The sequence below is a fragment of the Eumetopias jubatus genome, unplaced genomic scaffold (assembly GCF_037043125.1).
Source record: "Eumetopias jubatus isolate StellerSeaLion01/CBP00866 unplaced genomic scaffold, mEumJub1_p1.0 scaffold_15, whole genome shotgun sequence".
NCBI lineage: Eukaryota > Metazoa > Chordata > Mammalia > Carnivora > Otariidae > Eumetopias > Eumetopias jubatus.
In genome coordinates, this window is record NW_028274821.1 from 85,715,940 (window position 1) to 85,737,227 (window position 21,288).

At 37.5% G+C, this 21,288-nt stretch overlaps 1 protein-coding gene across 2 annotated transcripts in view; it reads left to right on the forward strand.

Moving 5' to 3' along the window:
* Window positions 1-21,288, forward strand: part of PBX3 (PBX homeobox 3) — a 205,816-nt gene that overhangs the window by 152,284 nt on the left and 32,244 nt on the right. For both annotated transcript variants that reach the window (XM_028107887.2, XM_028107888.2), the window contains exons 3-4: window positions 1,914-2,155; window positions 12,877-13,067. In XM_028107887.2, the coding sequence (XP_027963688.1) occupies window positions 1,914-2,155; window positions 12,877-13,067 (433 nt within the window). The remainder of the gene's footprint in view (window positions 1-1,913; window positions 2,156-12,876; window positions 13,068-21,288) is intronic.

Genomic DNA, 21,288 nt, shown 5'->3' on the forward strand with positions numbered 1-21,288 from the left:
AACCACATTTCCAGGAGAAGCACCAGTATCTGTATATATATAAAAGAGAAACAGTGAACACACAAAAGTGTGAGCAAAAATTTAGTTGAAAAAGGAGAAACTTAAGGACCTCCCCCAACAAATGATATAAAATGAAGCTGAGCCCAGAGTGCAAAAGAAGAGGCTGCTCAGTGAGTCCTCACTGCGTGCCAGATGCACAGAAAACTTGGTATGTGGAACTACGAGCATGTTGAGGCCATGAGATTTTAACATCTAACAAAGTGAATTAGAAGGGAAGAAAATTAAAGATGTTAAATTAAAATACCAGCGTAACCAGTATTTGCCAGATCTAGAAGAAATAGCAAATACATGTTTTTCTATTTTTAATTATCAACAATGTTGATACTGATACTGATTTTATCTTATTTAAGAGAGTTCTCTAACTTTCTGGTTCCCTAAATGAATTTATTGTTTTAGTATATTACAGTTTTCAAACCTTATTTATTTGCCTCTGAACAGGCAACAGATATAATTTTAAGTTATTGTGAGTTAGTTTTATTACCCAGTTGAAATTATTCTGAAGTATATTTTTAAATGAAAGTGACAGCTTTAAAGTGTTTTGAGGGAGGAAATTAAAGTTGTGCATTTGAGTTAAGACAACCAAGAGCTCTGTCATGCTGTGGGTGTAATTCAGGACATCTAGGAATGAAATCTGTTCTTAAAAGAATTGATGGTAGTTTTAGGTTAGCATATAAAATCACGAAGCTGGTGCTCAGTTGAGTACTTGGCAGCTTATAGATGTTACTGTCATGTAAGTTACACTAGACACAGAGTGTGCACCACTGTGGATAAACAACAACAGGCGCAGGCGAAAAAGGCAGAATCCAAATGCAGACATGCAAGATGCCAATTTCCCCGCCTCTCCCTTCCCCAAGATGCCTTGTAACTAGTGTGGGGAACCTGCTTTTAAACAGATTTACAGAGGTTAATTGGGCTGGGATATTTTAGATTATGTTACACATTAATGAAAATGGTGATTTTGAGCTGTCATGACTCCAGTGCTTTTTATACCATGATAATTATTTTAAAACTTTGTCTTCTGTGTTGTTGAAAACATCTTGGCAGAAAGCCTATGTGACCTGATTAAACCTATGAATTGTCAGCTGTGATCTATAGTTCTCAGATGAGGTTGCTGACTGGGCATCACTTAGGAAGTTCTTGATTTAAAAACAAAATTAGATTGAGACTACTGTGCCCAGCACTGTATTGCCATTCCAGTGGTACATTTTTAGTATTCTATTTAGGGTCCTGATTTCACAGTTTGCAGGCAACTGCTTAACAAATTCATTCACTAATATATATTTTTAAAGCATAGCTAATTACCTCATGATGTATGAATTTCTCTTCTCCCCCTAAAATTACACAGTGGAAACTCCCCTCTAATCCTGTTTATTTTCTAATTTTTGGATATAGTTTGTGAATGAATTTTTCTGTGGGATTTTAAATTCTTGTTCTTCCAAAACATACAGAGAAACAGAATAACTACCTTTAGATGTGTCTGTTTTATATCCTTGGAATTATTTTTTTCCTTTCTCAAAATCCCAAATTTTTTACCCCCTTCACATTTTATGCTTAAATCCTCAAAATAAGATTGATGTTAGCATATTCTGAGAAGCCAGAATTACCTTTTTCTAGGGATCCAATCTAGGATAAACTGAGAAGGGGTAATAATAGAAATTCTGGGGATGCATGTAAATATTCTCTCGAAAAGAATTTTCATACTTAAGCTTATTGATAAACGTGAACAAAGAAATTCTCAGCATGAATTGTAGTACGCTAATGTTGTTTGATCATTTTCTCAAATAAACAAAAATACTCACACTATTTGTCCTGTTTCTCGCTTCTTCTCTCTCTGTCTCTCTCTTCCTTTGAAGGTCTCAGCATCAGAGGAGCCCAGGAGGAGGACCCTCCCGATCCCCAGCTAATGAGACTGGACAATATGCTTTTGGCAGAAGGGGTTTCAGGTCCTGAGAAAGGTGGGGGATCGGCGGCAGCAGCTGCAGCCGCGGCAGCCTCTGGAGGTTCTTCAGATAACTCTATTGAACACTCAGATTACAGAGCCAAATTGACCCAGATCAGACAAATCTATCACACAGAACTGGAGAAATATGAACAGGTCAGCAGCCGCCACTCTCATAGTCCTGCACAAACCCTCTATTGCTCTTCTATTAGACTGCGCTAACCAATTCTGAGGGCTGTGAGGGGTAGGTGTTGACACAAAGGGCGAAATAAATAAGGTCAATGCAAAAACCCAAGTGAATTGTTGGATTCATGAAATGAAGTCCCTTTGAGATTTCAGAGGTGAAGTGAAACCTATTTTGTCCCATCTACTTGTTTTAGTTTTATTCATTCCTCACATTCACGTGCCCTTACTACCACCCCTGCAGCCATCCTTCCCCTTTAACCTCACTGCTTGGTGCCCTTCAGAGCCCTGGCTAATTAACATTTACGCACTGGCCTTGTTCATGAGTTTTAACAACTTTTAAAGGGAAGCACTGCACAGAGAGCTGAGCTCTTCCTCCTATGCTGTGAGCTCCACAATCCTCCCAGGAATTAATCCTTATAGATTGTGCCAGACTATAGGTGAGGGAGCTACCGTCACAAAGTAAGCAGGTTCTGGCCTTTCTCTCTGAAGAGGAGACTCCGGGATAATTATAGGTACCTCCAGGCAGGGACTACTGGGCATTGTGTGCTAAATTCCTGAGTAGATAGAGGTGTGGATTACAAATGCTGTCCTCAGCAATTATGTTAACCACACTTCATTGAATCTAAGGTATCTTTGATTTTAAGCTGTGTCATTGTTTAGGTACCACCAAGAAAAAAGTTAACACTACCCAATTGAACTATAATATGCTATTGACTGTAAAATGCTTCCATACTTCACAGAGATGTTAAGGGGTGGGAAAAAATAAGTTTTAGATTCAATGAAGTCATGTAAAATGTTGGTAGTTCATTTTAAACTTACTTTAGTTGTTAGTTTCAACCTAAAAACCTTTTAGTTTGAAGGATTTTTCACTAGCAGGTAATTTTAAAAAGCATTATTATGGAAATATTTAAATGTACCCCCAAATAAAGGGAATATTATTACATTGAATCCTGTGAAACTGCCAAGTTTTTAGGTCAAAAGAGTTGTGTACTGGCAGTTTTATAGAGCTCAACCTAAAATTAAGCACTGCCTAGACACCCATCACCCAGATACATAATATCAGTATTTTGCCAGTCTTATTTTGCCTATTTCTCTCTCTCTCTCTCTCTCTCTCACACACACACACACACACACACACACACACACCTTGTTTTGGTTTTGGTGGAGTATTTTAAAGCAAGTCTTAAGCATCATACCATTTTACCCCCAAATACTTCACTGTGCGGTCAGGCACTTCATGAAGTCCGAACACTTTAATGTGATGTGGGTGTCCTGGTCAGTTTTATTACTGATTTTTCTTCTGAGTTCCCTTCATAGTTTCAGTTGTATATGTTATTTTTTTCATTGCCTTCTCAAGTATTCTGGATATGGTGGTATTAAGCAAATGTTGGATTCTGTTACAGAGGTGAGTGTGTTTTGAAGGAGGGTAGAAAGTTTATGTAGCTTGATGTTAAAATCCAATATAAATTAATATTATAAGATATTGTCTTTTTTTCCTGAATAGTACTTTCTGGGGTCTCAAACTGTATCTCTAGCCTCATTTGTAGGGATCATTTTTGGTGGAAGAAGTGCAAATAAGGATTTTGGAAAAATTATCTTATATATGTACATGCAAAAAATGGAGCTTTCTGATTTGACGTATGAATAATGGAGAGTAAACAAAAGAAGTCATGGTTGAAAAAGTTGCCCTGAGCATAAACAGAAGAAAATGGTTCCAATTCGTAGTATAATCTTAATCGCATAACTTTATGTTAAATACATCTATACATACTTAATAAATACCACCATTCACCTTGCATGGAAAGATCTATAGTATTTGGGGCCAAATGGCCCAACTTTTTGGATGAAGAATTAAGGTGGTTCCCTTACTGTCTCCTGCCATGTTTCTTCATACCAGCTTCCTTTTTCTCTCTTGCCCTGTTGGAAATCAGGTGAGGCTGTCATCAGTCAGTGTCCTCAGGGGTTTTGTTTTGTTTTGAATTGTTTTGTTTTACTTTAAGAATACACACAGGTTCTTCAAAAGTTAATCTGTAGTATGTATTTTTGGATTTTTTTTTTTATTCAATATATTGGGAAATAATGGGTTTTAAAGCATAATAATGAATCTTACTTCTCGGTATATTCAGTAACCTAATAAAAACCACTTAAATGTATATTTCCTTGCTCATTTTTGACACTTTCTGAAGGAAAAATACAGGCATATGAAATTGCTGTAGTTTTATGGACAAATATATAGGTGGAGTGTGATGACTGGTTGGCTGATAACAGAATTTAAGTTTACAAATTTTCTTCTGTAGGTTCTGAATTGTTTTAGAAACAACGGAGCAGCATTTCATTCACTTGAGTTGTCTTTGGGGCTGGCTTTTATAGCTCTTTTCTCTGTAGTTCCCAAGTTATTTGATCAGTGAGTTTTGACATAAGATAGTCAATTGTTTTTTACAAGTTTTTGGGATACAAGTTGTGGGCTCTATCTGGACTAGACCTTCCAGGGATATGCTTTGGAGCTACCAGGAGGGCCAAGCAGAACTGAATGAGATAAAAGGGTGGCATTTCCAAGATAGGTGGCATTATAATTTCCATTTTACAGATGAGAAAATGAGACTCAGGTTGAATGATTTGTCCAGTGTCACACGTCTGGTTAGTGTCAGAATCAGGTATTGAAGTCAGTTTCTGACAATATGCCTTCCTTTTCCACTGAATTCTGCTGCTACTTATAAAGAATTGGAAAATAATTTAGTACATTCTGGTTTTCTCTCATTTGCTCATGTTGACTTGCATTTAGAATGGGATCAGAGTAGAGATGGAAAAAACAACCATTTAATGACTTTCCAGAAATTATACTTTTCCTCCTAAAGGTGAACATGGGTATTTTGAGTGGCAGAGCTTATTAGTAATAGGAAGAACATGCATGTTAAGGCAGTGGCTTCATCAGAAAATTGTGTTGAGTCTTTTACTCAAAGAAATAAACTACATTGGAATCTTAGAGCTATTCACTCTACTGTGTTTTGCAATGAAGCTGTAATGAAAATGTATCTGAAGCCTGTTTAGATTTAGATTGCCATAAAATTAACAAACACTACCACTGCAGTAAATTAAAGTACCTTATAAACACAGCCACATTTACAAAGCTAAGCAGACTAGAGCTACAGTTTGAGCAAAATTAAATCCAAGCTGCAAGGCTCGGTTCTATATGCGTGTTTGAGGAATGGTACTGTCTTTAGATTCCTGTCCTTTTTCCCCCAGAAAATGTCCTTTGAGCTTCTGTCTTCATTACGTAGGCTCAGATATAATGATTTTTGGTGATAACCATCTAAATTCACTTACAAACACTTTTGAAATATTAGGCATAGAATATGATTCTTGAATATTACTACCACCCAAAACGAATCAAAACTATTTCACCTTTCAAAAAAAACAAAAAACAAAAACCTATTTCACTTCTCTTTTGTTGATCCTGACACCCAACAGGAATATAGAATTTTCAAAGTTTGCAGCAACTGTCTTGTAATACTTTGTTAAGGGGTGCATTGCTTCTCTCTTTAGGAAAGAAGCCTGGTTGCCTCTTTGTTTTTTTGTTGATTAACGACAGGTTTTGAAAAATGCTTTTACTATAACTTTCAAATATGCTCCTAAGATTAAAGGCCCAAACTAGTAGAGTAAGTGAATTCCTAATGAACTTGAGCCAAGAGTCCTGGGAAGCCTGCTTTTAAAAATTGAAGGCCTTCTGGCTTCCTCCACCTCTCTACCAAAGGGAAATGGACACATTGGTTTTTGCAAATGAAATTTGACTTAGTCATTTGTTCTCAGTTAAAAAGAAAAAGATATATCATGCCCTGTGCTGCTCTCCCACTTGGCTTGTACCAGAAGAAATGCTTGTACACAGGCAATTCACTCCATAATTTACAGCTGCTATAATAGAGATGACATATTGAAAGCTATCTACTATAATTATATTGAAATACATTTTTTGCTGAAGGCAAAAGTGTTGTAAGGGTCCCAACCCTCCCCAAGCATCTGGGAACCTGCTTTCTGAGTTCACAGATGTCTTTTGAATTCACCTCAAATCAGGTGAAGCACTGGAGCCAAGCACGTACACCGAATGTACCCAAGACCAATCAGATACCATTTAGCTACTAGAGGACTTTCAGACTATAGGCAATTAATTGTTGGGGGAATGGAGAATGAATGTGGAACCTAAACCATGGTAAAGGCATGTCCTTGTGCTTTTTGAGGATCTCAACATTTATGCGTTTAGATTCGCTGGCAAAATCTCCTTTGTAAAGGAGTTTTATTTTTATCAGATTAAAAAATGCTGATGTTATTACATTAGAGATTGTGTAGCCCAAAAACTCCTAATCCCATTTTGCTATTTGTTCTTACTAGGTAAGCAGGAAAGACAAAAGGGTCCTATCTGATGGAAACTTTATATTTCATTTTACCAAGCAAGGCTTTGTCATGCTCCAAGGGAAGAGTTTTACTTCTTGTCAGCTTTCATGCTGGGTCTTTTCCTTGGCTGGAAAGAGTGTTTGAATGTTCCCTTTTTTTCCTTCAAGTTTCTACTTTATTAGTTCTACATGCCAAATGTATCTTTGACCACAAAGTTGATTAATAAAATGAATTGTTTTATATTTGAATATTCTTTTGTTTTCAACTTCCATCTGTACTATTCAGGCAGTGGGAAGGCCTGAATATAATAACTGTATTAAGTAATCAGAGTAGGGATTGCTTGCAGAATAGCTAACATATGCAAAATATGAATTTCATATAATTGCCATTTTCATTGTCAATAACTGCCATTTATTAAGTATTAATTATGTCTTAGGCTCTGTGCAAAGAACTTAACATATGTAATGTACTCCTTACATAAACCTCATGAGATAGGCCCCTAAATCATGTAATTAGGTAAGATGTGTTGAGATACAGTAGATATTTCATCTTTGTGGCTGTTCCCTACTCATATTGGTCACCTTCTACTTGGCTTAGAAAAAAATCTTTAAATGTTGACTTTTATCCTAAAACAAGAAGAATTTGTTGATTTAATAAGCATCCCATAAATACAAAATCTATGATATCGGACTAGAGTTACTTGCAAGGTTATAAAGACATCTAGAAAATGGATACATGCAAATTTGAGAGGCAATAACTTTGAAAAGAGATTTATTCTTTCTTTAAAAAGTAGATTTTAGAATGGAAATATCATGATCGGTTGACTGCAATCAGCTTCTCCGGATGGTTACAAAAGACCAATTCAGTTTTTAGATCTGATCACTGACCCATTTTAAAGCTTCCTCTAAAATTAGTGCTTGCTCACTGTCTGATTTTGTATGTTTACATTCAATGATGTGAATTTACAGGCAAGAAAGGGGTTGTATCTTGAATTCACAATGAAAAAAAGCACCACCACAAAACAAATGAAACTTTAACAAAGTTAAACAAACCTGAAAGTTCAACAGACCTGAAAACTTTTAATTTTGAGTGTAAATGAAATATGTATGGATATAGAGGAGACAGTTTTACTAGCCAACAAATATCATTAAAATCATTATCATAAATCAGATACTTCAGATCTTCAATTGGTTTTGGATTATTAAGGAGAAAGGAACAAATGGCAAGGAGAAATTCTCATAGATAAGAGCTGATTGAAAATATTTTTTTCAGATGAAGCTTTTCATACTTTATGTTCATTTAACTATGTTATTGCTAGGTGTGTTTTAAAACACAAACAAAAATGCATCCTTAGGTAGGTTTCAACAGCTGGATTAAAAGAAAAAGAGGTTTCTGCCATTACTTTAAATCAGAAAATTCAAGGAATCAAAACTCTTATTTCCTGAATATTCCAATTAAACAAGGTGTTTCTACGTTTGTATTGTGGACATTGACCAGAAAAATTTTAACTGATACTTTCACTTGGAAAAATAATAAGGCAATGAAAAATTTCTCCAGTGTCTATTTTAATAGTCTTACAGGTATGACAGAGGTTGTGATAAATGTTTGAAGCGAATATCCCACCTTATAAACAGCACTGATGCTAGTGTGTGGTTGGGTGGCCCTTCAAAACAACTCTGCAATCATTTGATCATTCTCACTGCATTTATATGTTTAAAAATATATACCTTTTAAGGAATAGAAGATGAGGCAGTACTGTGCTCTGCTGTGAAACTGGTACAGAGGATGCTGTAAATGAGGCTGTAATTTACTTTCAGTGGTATAAAGGAAAAAAAATCACTTTGCCTAAAGTGTATGCATCTTTCTTAAGGGTGTACCCAGATTTTAATTATCTAAATGTAAATACTTAACGAATTTTACTTAGAGTAATGAGCTAAAGTGCATACTACATAAATGAGATGTTCTAATTAATCATGTATGAACTACTGGTTTAAAGAAAAGCTATGTGAATTCTGTGAATGTTGGGCTATTGCCAAATTGCTAATCAGCATTTGCATTCATAGATGAGTTCACTTAATAAGTTGTGAGACATTCAGCAAATGTTTTAGGAAATTATGAGTTTTCAGATGCAGAAACTTTTTGCTTTTAACGCTTTTTTTCCTACATCCTTCCTAGAAACCATAGGCAAACATTCTTTCTGGAGAGATTAAAATGCAGCCAGAGAAAAACTTAAGAGAGCTAACATCTCAGGTATCATTCACATAGGAGTTTTGAACTATTTATCAGGACATACACCCTATCAAAGATATATGTTACCATAATGTGCGAGCTAGGTTTTTGGGAATTTGCAGTGTTATATGTGCAAATTAAAAATGCTTCCATAGTCCAGTACAGTGGTTCTCAGACTTTTTGGTCTTAAAACCTAGACTCTTAAAAGTTTTGAGAGACCCCTAAGAGCTTTTATTTGGTGGATTGTATCTGTCAACATTTATTATAAGAGAAATTAAAACTGAGAAAAATTTAAAGTATTTATTAATTAATCTTAAAATAATAATAAATCATTATATGTTAACCTAAATAACATTTTTGTAAAAACCTGTATTTCCCCCAAAAGCTCAGCATCTTTTGAGAATAATGACGTTTTTACATTCTTGCCAAACTCTTTAATGTTGGGCTCAATAGAAGTCACCTGGATCTTACACGTGCTTCTGCAGTCAGTCTGCTATAACGTGGCTGAAGTATACAAAGAGCATCTGGATCTGACTTCGCACAAACATGGCACTGGAAAAGGCAGGAGTATATGGTAATAGCCTTTTCAGGTAGCTGTGGACTTTCTTCTTTGATATTACACCAAAAGTTGACAAGTAATTCCTTAAAGGTTAGTTATAATGCAGAGTTTGAAATCATATCGATTAATTCTTTGCACTCTGTTTCTTTAAAATCCATTGGTCTAATATGCAGTTCGAATGGATCTTCTACCTGTGCATGTTTTTGTAACATCATGCATTGATCATTTGGAAAATACTGGTTCACTGAGTTACGTACATTTTCCAGTGTTGACACATTTCATTTTATAATACCAAAATATAGTTAACTAGTATCAACACCAAGCTAATCAGAAAGTTGACTGGGAAACTGTGAAACTCACGATGGTGGATGCAAATTTTCCAAAATTCTAATTTTCACTTGAAAACTCAAATTTTGTTAAGATACACACTACTTATGTCAGCTCTTTTGCTTGACAGGCACACTTCTTTTTTGAGAGGACATCTGCCAAATACCCAAGTCTGAATAATTATAATTTGGTCGTTTTACTTTAAAAAAAAAAATGGTGTTCCATGAAAAAAGCAGCTTTAGCTCACAACTTAAACAGTCACACAAGTGCTTTTTCTCAAGATAACTATCCGTTGATATGCAGTAGAAATGCTTTTTGTTTGTTTCCCGTTTTGTAACAGGGAATATTATAGACATAGTAAAGGCTTGAGATGTAATAAAATAATAATTTCTCTTGCTTCACCAAGGACATTCGTAAATGAAACTGTCTTTTTGTGTGTGTTTGTGTGAACGCATGGTGGGGAAGAATTAAAAAAGAAACATCAAAGATTACTCAGTATGTGGTTTCCAAAGAGTTTTTCTTAGCACATGGGTCCCCAAGATGCCATAGAACTGTGCTGTCCAGTCTGGTTGCCACTAGCCATGGGTAGTTGTTGAGACTTGAAATCTGACTAGTTTGAATTGGGATGTACTGTCAATGTACTGGATTAGAAAGTGTACCCCAGAAAATAATGTAACATACTTCATTAACCGTGTTTTAAAAATATTGATTATGTGTTGAAATGTTAATAGTTTTCATATAGTGGGTTAAATAAAATATATTTTTAAAATTAATTTCACCTGATTCTTTATTTTTTTAATGTGGCTACTGGAGGTTTTTTTCTTTTTAATTTCATATGTGGCTTGCAGTGTATCTCTTTTGGACAGCACTACTCTAGAGAAAAGAGATTTTTGTGTCCATATTTATTTGGGAAAAGTTGGCTATCCCATTCCCCCTTAAAGATTTATTCTGCATATTGCCATATTAGTGTCGTGGAGTCTTGCAAAAACAAGCAAACAAAAATCTTTAAAAATTTTGGTTAACTCAGCATTTTCCAAAATACTGTATTTTTGGACCATGTGTTAACATTCCCTAGAACTAGCTATAGAAGCACATACTTTCTGATCCCAATGTGGGGACATGGTGCTAGTCTAATTTTCTTCATTTTATTGATGAGAAAACAGAGGGCGAGAGTTTGTCAAATTATAGAATTTTGAAATTATATGAACATCTCTTTAGAGAAAGTGCAAGAAAAAAATATACATATATTTCTTGGCAGGGTGACCACTTGTTTTCAGTTTGGCATAAGATAGTGTAAGTAATATAATGGGGGACAATCTTAAGTTTATTTTTATTTTGGTTTCCTTAAAGATAGAAAGAAGTTCTGGTTTTAGAGCTACACAGTTCTTTAACATTTTACTGTGTCATAAACTAGGACAATAATTCTTAGCCTTTTTTAGTTGTAAACTGGCTAAGAATCTGAAAAGAAAACAAAACTCCACAGATTGTTCCTTCAGGTGTTACACATTTGCACACAACTTGGATAAAATTTCAGGGAGTCATAGACATTCTACACTTAACCACGATCTGCAAGTGAAGAATTCTTCACATATGGTGCAGCGATAATGTACTAACAGATATTAATGAACATTACTCTCAAATTGTAAATAAAACTGACCCGTTAGTAGATGCTCATTGGATGCCTACTCTCTGTCTATACTGCACAATTCTATACTCTGAAGAATCCTGTAAGTGTAACGTTAGGGTCACTGCTCACTTAAATTGCTTAAGACTTAAAACATACAGGGTGGGGGAAGCACCCTTTATCTGGTAAGCAAGACTCCTTTTACCTCACCTTAGAAATATTTATAGAAAAGCTCCATAATGCTTAGAGTAACTGAAACACCCAGTGTACTTACTTGAAAGGTTAGTTCTCTAATGAGCAGTTAGAAAAACCATCATGTGCTATATGTGAGCAATGTTCAGGATATCTGTAGGGAAGTGGACATTATTAAAGCTTCAAACTATGTCTTGCCGTGATCAATGATTGTTCTGTCTGCTTGCCCTACCAGGGGCATCTGTGCCGTAAGATACAGAATCTCTGTCTTGCCTTTTTAATGAAAATGCCAGAAGATGTTCTTTTTATTCAAGGGTATAGACTGAGGATTTATTTACCAAAGCAGTAGTAGATTTCAGTGTAGGCCCCATTACTTGGTTTTATCGATCTAAAAGAATATAGGTGAACTGAAAAGGGGTTGAGGGTTGTTAAAAGTTTGAGACCCAAATCTGATCCTTAGTTTCCTGCTGCAACTCCCCTGAAGAATTGAGCTGCTTTACCCATTGTCCACAGATGGCTCATATCTACTGATAAGGCCGACACCACAGCCAAATTATTCCAGGACATTGGCATGCTTGGCATCCAAGGCCCTTTATGTCCTTCCATGGACCTGAATCCCTCTTCTCTGCATATACTCTCTCATCCTCTCAACTTGCTGCATATCATTATTTCCAGGTTTTTCTTGTGCCTAGCATTCTTCCTAATTTCCACCTTTATCCACCTTTCAAAAATCCTACCCATTCTTTAAAGCCCAAATGTCACTCTGCCATGAAGCGTGATGTGATCTCTGCCTCCAGATGAGACTACTCCCTCCTTGGAACTTAGGAAACACTCATATCTTCTGTGACACTTTGCACAGACTGCTTGTTTGAGAATTATTTTCTTATATATATTTTATCCTACTAAAGACCAAGTCCACATCTTGCTCATTTCTCTATACCTTAGTAGCATCGGGAAGAGTTTGCACCCCATAGCCCTTCGGTAAAAATTTGCTGAATAAATGTAAAACCCCAGAGAAAAATAGGAGGTGCATAGTATTGACAATACACACATATTCATATCTATAAATAAGAGTTGGTAGAGCGTATCCTCCAATGGGAAAACCTCATTTTGGAACTGGGAAAAGGGTGGGTGGAAGGACAGTTGAGTGCTATGCCTCCTTTGCATGTTGGGCCATTCATAGTTTCAGAATTCTTGCTGCCCCAGCTAACTACCACTGCCATTTGACAAGTGTCTTAGTTTTCATTTTTCCCTACCACTGCATAATACCATTGGCAATTGCAAATGAAGTGGAAATTTAGATGTTAATGTTTGGGTATGATAATATAAAATACCAGATTCCTAAGGAGTGACTTTTTTTTCCCCCCTTTACAGGCATGTAATGAATTCACTACACATGTGATGAACCTTCTCCGAGAGCAGAGTAGAACACGTCCCATTTCCCCAAAAGAGATTGAAAGAATGGTGGGCATCATCCATCGAAAATTTAGTTCCATTCAGATGCAGCTCAAACAAAGCACTTGTGAAGCAGTTATGATTTTAAGATCAAGGTTCCTTGATGCCAGGTATGTGAGGCCACAAATCTGTTGCATGGCTTTTTTTCCTTTTCCCTTTCACTCGTATATTATTTTCTGTAAAACTGCCTACTTGGTCTTAGATTCTTCTTTAATTTGGCTAGAAGAGCTCTTCTCTACAATGGATAGGTAGTTCACCTCCTGGTGCCTGCACTGCGAGGCCTCCTCTTGTCTGGGAGTGGTCCTACTATTAGCTACCAATTTGAGGACTCAGAAAACAGATAGGAGTAGTGCTGCTACTAATGACTTAGGAAGACGTAGCCTTTAATTCTGATTCAAAAAGTATTTTTAAGGATAATTTTCAGTTTGTAACTCTGTTTTAACAAGGTTTGCTTTCTAAGAATTTCTTGATGTTACGTTACCTGTGCCTATTATAAGACAATACTTGGAAACACTGATACTCCCAAGAAGGAAGTGGTGTTGTAGTTAATAGCAATGACCACAAAACCCCAAATACTGTTTTTCCAAATCAAGGAAGAAAGCCTATGGGTCTCTTCTGTAAGGATGAAAATTTCCCTTCTATCTGAAACTTTCAAGTTTGGCAGGAGTTTTAATCAATTGTATATGACGTGTTGAACTTACTAGATGATGTAATAGAATTGTCAGGCTTCTACGGTGTGCTGCCTCTGCGGAGATGCCTCTTGGGCATTGCTAAAGTTTGTGATCAGTCTTCAGCTTTGGAAAGGAGTTTCTGTTTTGTTTTGCTTTCTCTCTCTTGCAATCTGACAGAGGCGGTAATTATCATCCAAATTTTACAATATTAAAGAAAATAACTACGTTAGCTTCTCAACTGGAAAACAAGGTGTGTGGGACAGTGTTTATGCCAGAGCTCTTCCTTAGAGCCAAACAGAGAAACGTATGCCACCTGACTATACTACCATTCTCCTAGTTAAGGAAAGCCCTGTATCATTTTTGGTTCCTTCTTCCATACTGAATTAGTCACCAGAACTCACCAATGCTTGGTTTTCAGGATTGCCCCTTTTAGCTCTTTCTTTCCACCCTCACACTACTCGGCCCATCCTTTTGTACCTGGACTAGCCCAGTTCCCTCCTGGGTCTCCCTGTCTCCAGTCTTGGTCCCTTTCTTGCCCCTCCCTCTGCACCCCTTCTCTGGTTCTGGCACCCATGATGCCCTAATTGCTTTGCTTAAAAACCACAGTAGCTTTTCAGTTCTGGATAACTCAACATACACACTACTTAACCTAGCATTTAAGGCCTTACATGACCTGTTCCTGCCTCAATTACTTTTTTGTTGTTAAGATTCTCTGAAGTTTTATTCTATTTTTTTCCTATTTAAAAATTCCCATGGTCACTATGGAAAATTGGAAAATCTATAGAATAGAAAGATGCAGGATAAAAGACAACCACGTTTTTGCTACTTAAAAAAAAATCACCCTAAATGCTTTAGAATATTTGCTTCTGGTTTGGGGGCTTTAAAAAAATGTTCTAGTGGGCGCCTGGGTGGCTCAGTTCGTTAAGCGACTGCCTTCAGCTCCGGTCATGATCCTGGAGTCCCGGGATCGAGTCCCGCATCGGGCTCCCGGCTCGGTGGGGAGTCTGCTTCTCCCTCTGACCCTCTTCCCTCTCGTGCTCTCTATCTCTCATTCTCTCTCTCTCTCAAATAAATAAATAAAATCTTTAGAAAAAAATGTTCTTGTGATGGTACAATATGCATGATTTGGTTTGCTTTTTAAAAAATTTTCCATGAATAAATAACATTTTTATATAATGTAATCTCTAATTTTAAATATTTTAATAATTGAAATCTACCAAATGGATATATGATAAATAATTTACCTAGCTATTCCTTCATTTTTTGAGCATTTAAGTTGTCCCTATTAATTTCCATGATAGTTTCTTTCTTCTTTCCTTCCTTCCTTTCTTCCTTCCTTCTACAGGTATTTACTTATGCTGAAGATTTTAAAAGTAAACAAGATAGGTTAACGTATTTGCCCAAGGGGCGCCTGGGTGGCTCAGTCTTTAAGTGTCTGCCTTCCGCTCTTCGGCTCAGATCATGATTGCAGGGTCCTGGGATCGAGCCCCACGTCGGGCTCCCTGCTCCGCGGGAAGCCTGCTTCTCCCTCTCCCGCTCTTGTGTTCCCTTTCTCACTGTGTCTCTTTCTGTCAAATAAATAAATAAAATCTTTAAAAACAAAACAAAACAACACATATTTGCCCCAGTTGGAGCTTCCATTCTACTTGGGGAAATAGACAGTCAACAAGTAAACAAATACAGGCATACGTCAGAGATACTGCAGATTGGGTTCTAGATCACCGCAGTAAAGTGAGTATCACGATAAAGTGAATCAAATGAATTTTTTGGCTTCCCAGTGCATATAAAAGTTATGTTTACACTGTACTATAGTCTGTTAAGTGCGCAATAGCATTATGTCTGAAAGAAAACTACATGCCTTAATTAAAAAATACTTCGTTGCTAAAAAATGCTGTCATCTGAGCTTCCAGCAAGTTACAATCTTTTTGCTGGTGGAGGGTCTTGCCTCAGTGTTGATGCTGCTGACTGATCGGGGTGGTGGTTGCTGAAGGCTGGGGTGGCTGGGACAATTTCTTAAGACAACAGTGAAGTTTGCTGCATGACTAATTCTTCACAGACAATTTCTCTGTAGCATGTGATGCCTTTCAATAGCATTTTACTCACAATATAGCTTCTTTCAAAATTGGAGTCAGTCTTCTCAAGCCCTGCTGGTGATTTATCAACTAAGTTGATATAATATTCTAAGTCCTTTGTTGTCATTTCAACCATCTTCATGGCATCTTCACCAGGAGTAGATTCCATCTCAAGAAATCACTTTTTGCTCATCCATAAGAAGCAACTCCTCATCCGTTCTAGTTTTATCATGGGATTGCAGCAATTCCATCCACTTCAGGCTCCACTTCTAATCTGAGTTTTCTTGATATTCCCACCATGTCTGCAGTGACTTCCTCCACTAAAAAGTCATCATGAGTGTTATGAACACTCAAATTCCTGTTAATGTTGGTATTTTGATCTCTTCCCATGAATCATGAATGTTCATAATGGCCTCAGAGTGGGGAATCCTTTCCAGAAGGTTTTCAATTTACTTTGCCCAGATCCAGCAGAGAAATCACCATCTCTTGCAGCTGTATCTTTACAGAATGTATTTCTTAAATAGTAAGACTTGAAAGTCAAAATTGCTCCTTGATCCATGGACTTGCAGAATGGATGTTGTGTTAGCAGGCATGAAGACATAATCTCATTGTCGATCTCCATCATTGCTCTTGGGTAACCAGGTGCATTGTCAATGAGGAGTAATATTTTGAAAGCAATCTTTTTTTTCTGAGCAGTAGATCTTAACAGTGAGCTTTAATATATTCAATAAACCATGTCGTAAACAGATATGCTGTCATCCAGGCTTTGTTGTTCCACTGATAGAGCACAGGCAGAGTAGATTTAACATAACTCTAAGGGCCCTACTATTTTTGGAATGGTCAGTGAGCACTGACCACCTGTATTAGCTCCTAACCAGAGAACCAGCCTATTCTTTGAAGCTTTATTTTTTTTTTTAAAGATTTTATTTATTTGACAGAGAGAGACACAGCCAGAGAGGAAACACAAGCAGGGAGAGTGGGAGAGGGAAAAGCAGGCTTCCCACTGAGCAGGGAGCCAGATGCAGGGCTCGATCCCAGGACCCTGGGATCACGACCCTAGCCGAAGGCAGACGCGTAACGACTGAGCCACCCATGCGCCCCTCTTTGAAGCTTTAAGGCCAGGCATTGACTTCTCCTCTCTAGCTATGAAAGTCCTAGATGGCATCTTCTTCCAACAATATAAGGTTGTTTTGTCTACACTGAAAATCTGTTGTTTAGTGTAGTCACCTGCATTGATGATCTTAGCTAGGTGTTCTGGATAACTTGCTGCAGCTTCTCCATCAGCACTTGCTGCTTTACCTTGCACTTTTATATAATGGAGGTGGCTTCTTTCCTTAAACCTCATGAACCAACCTCTACTAGCTTCAGACTTTTCTTCTGCAGCTTCCACCCCTCTCTTAGCCTTCATAGAATTGAAAAGTGTTAGGGCCTTGCTCTAGATTAGGCTTTGGCTTAAGAGAATATGTTCTGGCCTGTTTGATCTTCTATCCAGACCACTAAAACTTCTTCCATCAGCAATAAGGTTGTTTTCACGTTCTTATCATTCATGTGTTCATTGGGATAGCATTTTCAGTTTCCTTTGCATTCATAACTTGGTTGACTGTTTGGCTCAAGAGGCCTAGTTTTTGGCTTGTTTTACCAAGCTTAATGAAGACATGGCTTCTTCACTAAGCTTAATCATTTCTAGCTTTTGATTTCAAGTGAGAGATGTGCAACTCTTCCTTTCACTTGAACACTTAGAGGACATTGTAGGGTTATTAAATGACCTAATACTAATATTGTTGTGTCTCAGAGAATAGGGAGGCCTGAGGAGATGGAGATAGATGGGGGAAGGCCGGTCAGTGGAGTAGTCCGAACACACACAACATTTATTAAGTTTGCTGTCTTAGATGGGCACGGTTCTTGACACCCCAAAACAATCACAATTGTAACATCAAAGATCACTGATCACAGATCACCATAATAAATATAATAATAATAGAGATGTTTGAAATATTACAAGAATTATCAGAATGTGACACAGAGACACCAAGTGAGCAAGCATTGGTAAAATGGCTCTGGTAGATTTGTTCAATGCAGGACTGTCACAGACCTTCAATTTGTCACAGTTGCAGTATCTGTGAAGCACAGTAAAACAAGGTATGCCTGTATGCTACAGTATTCTATTCAGTTATGCAATGAAATGTAATAGGATGATACATGCTGTGAAGAAAATAAAACAAGGTAAGGGGCAAGAAAATGATGAAAAGAGGATACTATTTTAAACAGATGTTTATGGAAACTAGTGTTTCAGTGAAAATCTTTATTCATTGAAACTTTTTGATCTTTAGGATTATTTCCTAAGGATTAATTCTCAGAAATGGAATTATTAGATCAAAGTTTAAACATTTTTAGTGCTCTCATTATATCATCAAGTTGTTATCTCATGTGATTAATACAAAATGAAATCCCTCTTGGTCTTCCCTGTTTCCTCTGACTAGAACCACTCCCCACCCCCCAACCCCCATCGCTGGCCTTTCACAGTAAACTCCCAACCCAACCCCAACTTGGTCACCACTGATGAGTTGTCATCTGTGAGGGTGTCCAGCATGGAGCCTGGAACAGAGCGAGTGCTCGTGTTTGTTGATTTCGTGAGACCTTGCTCATCCTTCTAGGCCCAGCCTAAATTTCCCTTTTTAGGAAGCCCACTTTTAATCACTCCACTAGACTGGTCCTTGCCTTCTCTTCAATACTGACATGACATTGTTACAGTTCTCTAGACCAAGCTTCATTCAGACTGCCTTTATTATAGCTTTTCAGGAACATTTCTTCTCTTTCTAGTAAGCCACATTGCCATTGAAAACAACCGCCAAGTCTTGAACGTTTATATTCCCCATGATTCCAGCAAGCTTCTTAAATACAATAAGCTGCAAAAGGTAATTTATTGGCTAAGAAGATGAATGACTATTTCTCCTTCATACTTTCAATATCTCAAGTCAAAGAGTTAAGGTAGTGTCAGAAAACAAAAAAAAAAATTCAAAATTGCTTTTCAACTTTGAGTATTTTAACAAAAAATATTATGTAACAGAGATACTTAAAAGTACTTCCTTCAGAAAGAAATCCTTCCTAACAATTGCTCTCCTTATTTCTGCTGATACTTTCCCATCCTTGTCAACATGTGTGTGTTTTTTTATTACATAACTGCATTCATAATGTATACACCTAAATGATTTATTTTTTCTTCCAAGAAGAGGAAGTATGTTAACAAGTCAGAGTGAGCAGAGGCAGAATGGGAAGGTAGCAGAGCTTGGAGCAGAGTCCCTTCTCCCGCAGAGATCACTGTTAGTGATGTTAGATGCTGATGGGTTGCAGCCCTGGGGCTGAGGCGCTGCTGCACACTGGCCTGAGGCACAGCCATTTAGAGTTTGCTCAACCCTGCAGGAAAGAAACTTAGGGGGATGCTTAATGGGCGTTTTCTACGGAACGTTTTTCTAAAAAAATAAATAAAGTGTAATACCAAGTTTTTCTGTTTTATGCCTTCAAGTGAATGCAAACACTGAGCTTTGGTTTCATCTGTTCCTGTAGCACCTTTCAACCAGCCTCTACACTGAGAAGCGGAGGTTTTTCTGCTCTAGACAGACATGCTCATTCAGATAGATGATTTCCTTGCTCACTCTGGCTTCTCCTGTGGCCATACTCACATTTTCCTGGTAATTGGACAAGTTGAAGCATGTACCAATGCAAAACATTTAAGAATAAATTTGCATCGGTGCCTCTGCTCTTCTAGTAGGAGTGCTCGAGTAGTTTGGACGTAGCCAGACTATCTGGGGTGAGGTGTTCTCTTCTGCTCATGATTTTTTTCTCTGAGGTTTTTCAGTGTTTACTAAAACCATTCCTAGGCACAGTTGATAAATGAGCTAAACTTAGCTTTGCTTTCTCAGATATGTTCCTGCTCATTCCTCCTTTCGTTTCCCAAAGAAATGCTCTTGTATCAAGCCTCAGTCTTGCTGCTGGACTCCATGTTTTATTTTTATTTTTATTTTTATTATTATTATTTTAAAGATCTAATTGGCTTTATTCAACCATTCAGGACCTGAACAGCATCCCATCTAACAAAGAAGGGTGCTCTGGACTCCATGTTTTAGAACTTAGAGTCCCAAATTCACACACTTACATAAAAGAGAATTGAGTGGAGTGGCTGGATGAGGGACAGTAAGGATTACAGCAGATGGGTGCATATCTGGGGGGCATAGCCATCACTCAGCTTTAGCCTATGGCTGGCTTCTGAGAATGTGGGACTCGTGTGACTGATCTTCCAAGTTTTCATAAGAAGCCAGAAACTTAGATTTTCATGGGTAGGTCATTATTATATAGTCTCAACAAATATGATCTGTGGGCCAGGTAATTATCTATAAATTTGACAGTTTCAATACCTACTCTAGACCTTTTCCACCCTACGCACCCACACACCTCCTCGTCAGAGGGTGCCTCTTCAAAGTGTCCCCAGGTCAGAGGAATGCATGACTGCTGCAAAAATCCCAACTGCTGTTCTTGGTGTCTTTCTCTCCCTTTCCTTCCCTCCCTGTTTTTCCTCACCACCTCCCCCATTTAATTCATCATCACATCCTGTAGATTTTAATCCCTAAGTAGATCTTGAATCTCTTCTTCATCCTTCAGGAAACAACCGACAGTTTAACCTTCCAAAAAATTATTGAAATTAGGAAATTTCAGGACTCATAACCTGAGATGTTTTGATCAGACCTAGATTTCTTCCTCCCCTGACTCTCCCTTAATGTTGAGACATAGATCACGTACTTAACCTGCCATGTTAGTGACATCATTTTAACTAGAAGAATCTCATAGGGTCTCCACATTTTACAACTGCCTACTGACTCTTTCCTGAGTATAGGATATCACAAGTGAGACGATCATTAAGATTATTGGGAAGGCAGTATTAAGAAAATTATTTGGGGAAGTATTTTCTAGTTAATGGAGGATCTAATTTAAAGTGAAGTCTGACAAATGCTAATTTTCAGGTTGGAATTCTTTAAAATTGTAATAACAAGGGGCGCCTGGGTGGCTCAGTCATTAAGCGTCTGCCCTCGGCTCAGGTCATGATCCTAGGGTCCTGGGATCGAGCCCCACATCAGGCTCCCTGCTCAGCGGGAAGCCTGCTTCCCCTCTCACACTCCCCTTGCCTGTGTTCCCTCTCTCGCTGTCTCTCTCTCTGTCAAATAAATAAAATCTTTAAAAAAATTTTTAATAACAAAACCCAAATATAAGTAACATTTTTGCTGTTTGAAATAAATTGTTAATAAATACTTGGTCTTCTGACTCTGCCACACCCTTCCCAGTAAAAACAAAGAAAATTTCCTCCCCTACTCTTTTCCCTTGGGAGCAAATCGTGCCTTAGTCCAGGCACTTGCTTAAGCAGAAAAATCCAGAAATTCTTAATGTATTTTTTCCTTACCTTCCTTCTCTTTCTCCTCCACCCACTGCCCCCATCCAATCCATCACCAAGTCCCACTGTTTTTACCTTTTAGACAGATCTTGAATCTTTTTATTTCCATTACTCTCACCCTATGCCAGGTTACCATCATCTCTCAATT